General features: G+C 37.4%; 1 protein-coding gene and 1 long non-coding RNA gene across 2 annotated transcripts; one reads left to right on the top strand and one right to left on the bottom strand.

The window, feature by feature from the left end:
- Positions 1 to 1,255: 1,255 nt before the first annotated feature.
- LOC112780052 (PHD finger protein At1g33420) lies at positions 1,256 to 6,922 on the top strand. Its single transcript, XM_025824397.3, has 5 exons — positions 1,256 to 2,647; positions 3,787 to 3,913; positions 4,275 to 4,490; positions 4,889 to 5,509; positions 5,814 to 6,922. The coding sequence occupies exons 1-5, from the start codon at positions 2,302 to 2,304 to the stop codon at positions 6,652 to 6,654; spliced, it is 2,151 nt and encodes a 716-aa protein (XP_025680182.1). The 5' UTR covers positions 1,256 to 2,301; the 3' UTR covers positions 6,655 to 6,922.
- On the bottom strand, positions 1,937 to 3,139 carry LOC112780053 (uncharacterized). Its single transcript, XR_003190977.3, has 2 exons — positions 2,958 to 3,139; positions 1,937 to 2,816 (listed from the first exon to the last, which is right to left on the bottom strand). It is a non-coding gene; the product is annotated as an uncharacterized lncRNA (long non-coding RNA).
- Positions 6,923 to 8,031: the final 1,109 nt, after the last annotated feature.

Raw genomic sequence — 8,031 nt, 5'->3', positions numbered from 1 at the left:
ATTTAAAATAATCAAATGTAAGAGTAATAAAGGAACTAGAAAAGAAAATTATAAGGAAGATGACTCCGATTGAAGGTAGCAACAGCTCTCTCAAGATCCAATTCAAAGTAAAAGTAAGAAAAACCAAAAACCCTAGAGAGAAGTGGGAGTTTCTCTCACTAGAATTCGAAAATAAAAAACTAAGCTAAAGTGTGAAGTCCCTCCAGTCTCAGCTCCATCCCAGCCTCTAGTATGCATTTTCGGGCTTGAAACTGGGTCCAAATTAACCTAGAAATCGCCCGCAGTAAGTTCTGTTAATTGCAGCACGTGACGCTCGTCACGCGTACGTGTCAGCCACGCATATGCGTCAGTGGGCTCTGTACAAGGTCACACGTACGCATCAGTCACGCGTACGTGTCAGTGAAAAATGGCTTGATCACACGTACGCGTCAGCCATGCGCGTGCGTCGCCGCCAGCTTCTCAAATCTTCAAATTCTTGTGTTCCTTCCACTTTAGCATGCTTCCTCTTCATCCTCTATGCCATTCCTTGTAATCACTTAACACACATATCACGGCATCGAATGGTAATAACAGAGGATTAAAATTAGCGATTTAAAGGACTGGGAAGCATGTTTTCAATCATAGCACAAATTTAAGAAGGAAACTTAAAAACATGCAATTTACATGAATAAGTATGAGAGAAGTTGACAAAACGCACTCAATTCAGTCCAAAATATATCATAAAATAGTGGTGTATCATAATTCTATGCTAAACTTTAGCTCTTTTTTGGTGCCTATCACTTTAGACAATTGTATTCCGTTTCATAAATAAAATATATCTATTAACTTAAAAAAAAAAAAAAACTAAACACAACTTGCGTTTGCATATAACAAAAATAAAAAAACTAAAAAATATAAAACATAAATTACATTTGTTCCAAATCATAACAGGATAATTATCCCAGGCATATTCATTTTAACAAGATTTGAAATTTTTAAATTTTGAATTTTACTTTAGAGAAGAAAGTGTGATCTCTTACAATTTCTTTTATAAGTAGGACCAAGAGAAAATATGAGAAAAAAATTATTTAAAAATAAAAAATTACACTTTATCCTCTAAAATAAAAATATAAATTTTAGAGAATTCAAATTCATTTTAAACGTGTATCACCAAAATATTTTCCATATTTAAATTAATCATCCCAATTTTGATTGATTTTCTTATTTATTGAATGTTGCACGAATTGTGATGCATTGTTATATTAAAAAGTCTCGCAAATAAGCAGATTTTAGTAATTTTGACCAATAATTAACTAATATAAATATTAAATTGTCTTCAATAAATAAATTTTATTAATTTATGTTTATAAATTCTGACAAATATCAATATAAATTGTGTTGATTTATATATACAAATTATATATTTTATGTGTATAAATTTTTTACAAATACTAAATATAAGTATAAATTATTACTGACAAAGTATTAATTCAAAATAATAATATTTACGGATAATAAACGTTGTTATTAAATATTAATAATTTTTAAAGAACTAGTGAAAATAAATAGAATTGGAACAATACATAAAATATTCAAACGTAGTGTTAATAAGAATCTTATTTTAAAATTATTATTTTAAAATATTATTAAAACTACAATTTAATTTTCAATATATTTATTAAAATAAAATTTAAATGTTTACTAATAATAATAATAATCTTTAACACCTAATAAGAACAAACTTGGTCTTAACGTGCGAGTCAAAAAGCTTGGTCTAATTTGCATGACCTCTCAAGGCGGTAAACTCGCTTAACGCCTAAGATTTCGATTCCACGTTCCCTCTCTTTCATTTTCCCAAACACGCACTACTTTCTCGCTAATTCCCATAAAGAGAAAAAATAAAAAAAATTCAAAATTCCCATTTCTCCCTTCTCTCTTCTCTCTTCTCTCTCGCCCATTCCACAACATTAAATCTATTTTATTACATTTCCTTACATATACAATTCGGAAAAATTTTGATCACAGATAAATCCAACGGCCGCCATCAAATCTAATCTTTCAGACGCAAAAAAATCACACACAAACAATACATCACGCACTAACTAAACAAAAAAACGATCGTTCCCTCCTCTTTTACCCTTTCTCTCTCTTTCTCTATCTCTCTCCTTTGTTGATTTTCATTTCCTCCACCACTCTCTGCCGTCCATTTCTTTCACCTACACATCCAGATCTACAATATTTTGGCCTTTCCCCGACGAGATCTCGCCCCACGCGCCGCACACACTGGACCACGCGCCAGCCACCGTCTCTTCCTCCTCGATCATGGTCGTTAGTGGAGGGAAGCCTCTGAAGCGCATGAAGAGGAGAGTCACGGCTGATTTCTACGACTTTCTCTCGTTCCCCTCCCCATCACTCGCCGCCCACGAGGGCTTCGCCGGCGCTCCCTTCAGATCTGCCGTCCGATCCTTCCTTACGAAGCACGCGCTTCTCCCGCCGCCTTCCGCGCTCTTCCCTCATCTGCTGACATGGCAGATCCTCTTCCGTGTTGGCGACGTCGCCGGCGAAGGGGGTGCGGAGTCCGGTGGTGCGGCGGCGGTGTGCCTCGACATCGTGGAGGAGGATGTTGCCAGATCCAGATCTGTGTACTGCGACCAGTGCCGAGTTTTCGGTGAGTTGACTCGCCAGTTAACCGACTCGGTTCGGTTTCCTTTTTTGAGTCGCTTTGGTTTCATCGTTGTTTTTGTTTATTTTTACCGGTTTTTCTCCGGTTGCCGGTTTCAGATCACACCTATTATGCCCAGTACTGACCTCTGTATCTTGTAGGAGGAAACCTGCAACTTTATAAAAATAAAATAAAAATGAATAAAAAAGAGAACCTGGTTAGTTAGCCTGAAGTTATCATGATGTTTCGCGATATGAAATTTTTATATCAATTATACTCTTAATCATAATAAAAAAAATCATAAGCATAACAGTACCATGGATAGGGTCGCAGGGTTATCTAATGAGAAGGGGATAATCATAGTCAGTTATTAAATCATTAGAATGAGAATGACAGATAATTAATCCGGTAAAACGGAGAGTAGCTTAAATTTGTGGCGGATGAAATAACGATAAAATGCAGATATATTCGAGGTGCTAAGAGAAAAAGAAATTGCAAGTACCCGGGGGGTATTGGGTGGGAATGGGGCCCATCTTGGTTGGGTAGGTAATAGGTGACTAGGTGGGAGGGTGAAGAGGTGCCACGTATTTTTTTTCCTGGTTTAAATGAGGACTTTTTTTAGTTTTTGGTCTTGTTGCGACATTTCAGTGGCTTTTGTTTGTGCTGTCGTTGTTGCGTAACAGCTTTTATTATTATTATTATTATTATTATTATTATTATTATTATTATTATGTGGTCCAACTGTCCAAGTCCATCTTTGTTTTTTTCCGCTCTTTTTGTTCAGTGGATAATTGGGCTTTGTTATCAAACTCATGTGCCACGCAACGCATCCAAACAAGTATTTTGGAAGCACGTTGTTCTTTCTTTGACTACGATGGTGGTCTTTGTATTTATTTATTTATTTTATTTATTAATAAATATTAATTAGATTTTGCCTTACACTTTCATGAATAATATTATATACTATTAATTATTACTTTTTAATACGTTTATTGTTCGACATAATTAACATCATAATTAAACTATTTTTTGATAATTTACCAATATGATTGGATAACAATATATGTAACAATAAAGAATTGAACAAGTTTGATAGCGGAATTTTTGTGATGGAAATTTCAAAAACACATATGTTTGATGTTTAGGTTGGAGCGGCCATCCAGTGTGCGGGAAACGTTACCATTTTATAATCAAAGCTGATGGAAGCTCCATTGGTGGGTACCATAAACCATGTATGTGCTGTGGAGATATCCTGCACTTGTCAGAATCCAAGTGAGTAATCCCTTCCACGTAATAAGTGTCTTTTCCCCCTAATTTTTTCCCCTTCTAGTGTGTTTCATGGAAATATTGTCATGTGAACTTTGTTTCTCTGTTCAACTACCTGTCGGAGGGATAAATACCTTAGAATCAGATGAGTTAGTGGAATGAGGCAGTGCTATATATGAATTGTGAATTTCTCGGTTTAACCGTGCCATGCCAAACCATGTTTCTGGATTCTAAAATATAGTGCAGTGAGAGAATGTTCTATACATCATGTGAACGGTTTCAGGGGATAAAACCCTCCAAACTCATATGAATGGCTCTGGCTTATGTTGTGACATTTTGCCCTTTTTTTTTTATAATTCATCTTCAGGTGTAAGTCATGCAACCATGCGACTACCACTGATGATGTGGAGGACTGGGTGTACCACCAGTTAGAGAATACGACACATCTCTTACATGGTGTAGTCCATGCCAATGGTTATGGGCACCTTCTACGCGTTAATGGCAGAGAAGGTGGATCTAGATATCTTTCTGGTTGCCATATCATGGACTTCTGGGATCGCCTATGCAAGACACTTGGAGTCAGGTTACGATTCTTAATTCTGATTAGTGTTTAGCACTTGTTTTTTTTTTGACGAAGGTTGGGTCCTGGAATACTTACAATTTCGGTTTTCTACTAGTCTCGCCCGTGAAACTTCTTTCATTAACATGGCATCGAGTTGAGAAAAATGATAAAGAAGTAATGATTGTTTAAATTAAACTTGATGCTACATAAGAATACACCGATTTTAAAATTACCACGTTATCTTGCTCTCTTTTGGGCATCTAGAAATAGCTTATCCTTCGTGAAAGTTGGCATGGGTGAATAGTATACCTTTGTCATGCGTAAAAGTATTTGCATGCATATACCTTTGTGTTACATATAAGTGTTTATATGGATATAGCTGAGTGTTTAACCCTGAAGTTTCTTTTCTACATGAACAGAAAAGTTAGCGTGATGGATGTTTCAAAGAAATATGGGTTAGAGTACCGCCTACTCCATACAATCATGAAGGGACATCCCTGGTATGGTGACTGGGGTTATCAATTCGGTTCTGGTAGCTATTGTCTCACGCATGAAGCATACAAGACTGCGGTTGACAGCCTATCCAATTTGCCCTTGTCTACCTACCTGTGCCAAGGACAAAATTCTTCCCTCTCTCGTGTCCAGGGCATGATTTCATACTTTCAATCTTTGTCAGACCATGAGCTTGTAAATGTAAGGGACCTCTTTTGTTTTTTGATGGGTTTGATTCATGATGCTCGCGACACTGCAACAAAGGTTGATGACGTGGCCTGCAAGAAGCGCCGTGTTAACGATTCTGGACTGTTATGGTCTTGGGAGAAGAAGGATATTGAACGTGTGGAGGAAGCCATGCTCAAGGTGTTGCGTGCAGTGTCTGGGTCCAATTGGGTGAGCGCTCGAGCTCTTAGGGGTGCAGTCTGCAAGTTGGCCTCTACAGAGCTTCTTGATTATTGCCTTGGAGGACTGGGAGGAAAAGTGGTCTATGGTGGAATGGTTGTTAATGCCCGATGCAACCCTCAAACTGGAACTTTTGAATACAGGTTAGGCTTCTATATGATTTTCGTAGGGGTATTTACAATTCTGTGTTTTCTAATTTTGCTGCTTAGAAGGCCATACACATAAGCTTAGAAAGTCAGTTTCAATAAATTTAAACCACTATTAATTTATTATTGATTATTATTGATGCTTAGCCTTGAAATACTGATGTTTTTCTCAAAATATAGATTCTATTGATTAGTTATACTCGGAAGATTCTCTCTTGGTTTCTCTTGGTCCTTTGCATGGTATTGTTTTTATCTGACTTGAATTGGTTCTGATACCTATGTATGTGCTTCTTTTTGCTAGACTTGAGGCTGCAAATGGCTCCTCCTTTGGAATTATTGCAAACAACTCTTCTGGTTCAAAGTATCCATCCAAAGAGAATCTCCTACAGTGTTTGAGATATTTATATGAGGCTTTGCTTCACCCTCAGATGATGGTAAATTATGCCCCCGAAGGGACAAGGGTTCTTGCAATGAGTTCAGCTCAGAAGCTTCTTGATTGCAAGCAGTTTGTGAAAGACTACACTCCTGGGATGCCCCCAATGTCAGACCTACAGAAAATACGAATATCATGTCGGGTTGAACTGGTGGATGAAGCTGAAGATCCTGCAGCCAAAACTCCACCGGAACTGATTGTGCTGCCTGCAGATGCCACTGTCTCTGATGTTAAGATCGAAGCAGCAAATGCTTTCCAAGATGTATATCTGATGTTCAGAAGATTTCAAGTTGATGAGCTACTTGGCTATAGCGGTGTTGAAGATCCCACCCAGGTCAAGCACTTATTAGGATCAGAAGAACTCGCCACGGTTTGTGTCCGTGGAAGATGCATGGCGAAGAATGGGCTGAGCAAGTTCCGAATGGAACGAGGACTCGAGAGGTGGACCGTAGATTGCAATTGTGGGGCGAAGGATGATGATGGGGAGAGAATGCTAGCTTGTGACGTATGTGGAGTTTGGCGGCATACTAGGTGTTCTAACATCCGCGACATTGATCCCGTTCCAGCGCGATTCGTTTGCCCAAAATGTCAAAACTCTGACCAAAATCCCAAGTCTCTTGGGCACTGCAAAGAGGTGACAGTGACCAACGTTAGTGCTAGTGGTAGCTGCTTTGGAAATGGCTTGCCAATGCCTTCTGATGTTCGTTAAGATCAATAGATGTGTATAAAACAAACTTTGTTTCTGTTTTGTGTTTTTTGGGCCTGGGCCTGAAAGAACATGTACATAACACAGATTAGGTGTTAAAGTTAGGGATGGCGAGACCAAAAAAGAAAACTTAGGGATGGCATCAGGTAACAGAGCATGTCTTGTTGGTATTTCAAGTTCTACCCTCTTTTTTTGTATATATGATGACTGACATAAACTTGTGTGTAGCAAGAAAAATATTAAAAAAAACCCACTAGAATTTAACATCTAAGATTAAGGCATTGGGACTGTGGTTGGTACTTGGTACTAGCTTGCATCTGTGGGGTCTGAGATGGTTTTGTATAGCACCAACCGTGACTGAATTGAATTATTTGGTGGTAAGATAAGTTTCAACAATTTTGTAACGGTCTTGCTAAACCCTGAAAAGGTTTGAAAGGTATTAGGCCTGAGAGAGTGTTGTATAGATACATTTTTCTAATTCCACTACAGCCATAGAAAAAAAAACCCTCTATGATTGCCATTGACGACACTTATAATCACATCGATTGCTCTTCTTTGATCTATATTCATCTTTGGCAAGTTTGTAGTGAACTCATTATGTAGAACATCAACGTCGAAGTTCAACTCATACATGATTAATCGATCTTCTAAATGAAATTTGGGCATTATGGCCAAGGCATAGAGGAAGAAAAGGGGAATGATTTGCATCCTATTGAGCTTAAATTTGAGGCTCATTGTGCGTGCTTCTTATGGCTCTTAAGGATGGCTTGCTAAACAAGAAAGAGAATAACATATCCTTTTAAAAAAAGCTACCAAAACCGAATCGAAAGGAGATGAATTAGAAGTTTTCCTTCACTTTGCTGAATTTTAGATGGAGAATAAAAAAAAACGCAGAAGGATGAACTAGGATTTTTGGTTCTTGAAGAAATGGTGAAATGCTTATGGAGTTTGTGATGGAAATTTATATGAAGCAAAGCTAAGTGCACTCTCTTTTTCTTCTCTCAAGGCTTTTTGGCCTTCTCTCCCTTTTCCTCGCTATTTTCTTTTTTCTTTTCCTTAGTAAGTTACTAAATGTGATTATGATATAAAAGTAAAAGAAGTGGTGGAAAAAGAGAGCATATAGCTCGTTGGGAACAAGGATGGAAGAGATGAGATTGAAGTTAATGTGCCAAATCCTTGGCTAGTCATACTTATCTCTTGTTAACCTTGGTTAATTAGCTAAGGTTAAAATTCAACTAATGAAAGTGCTAAAATGATAGAGAATTTTAGTCATGGAGAGGGAGAAGGGTGGAAAATTGTTACTGTATGATAAAATAATGGATGGTTATAGAGAATCTTACTGTATGATAAAATAATGGATGGTTGAGATTTATTCATGAA

Source organism: Arachis hypogaea, chromosome 19 (genome assembly GCF_003086295.3).
Source record: "Arachis hypogaea cultivar Tifrunner chromosome 19, arahy.Tifrunner.gnm2.J5K5, whole genome shotgun sequence".
Lineage (NCBI taxonomy): Eukaryota > Viridiplantae > Streptophyta > Magnoliopsida > Fabales > Fabaceae > Arachis > Arachis hypogaea.
The sequence above is the reverse complement of the archived record's forward strand: the minus strand, read 5'-3'. Positions and strand labels throughout refer to the sequence as shown.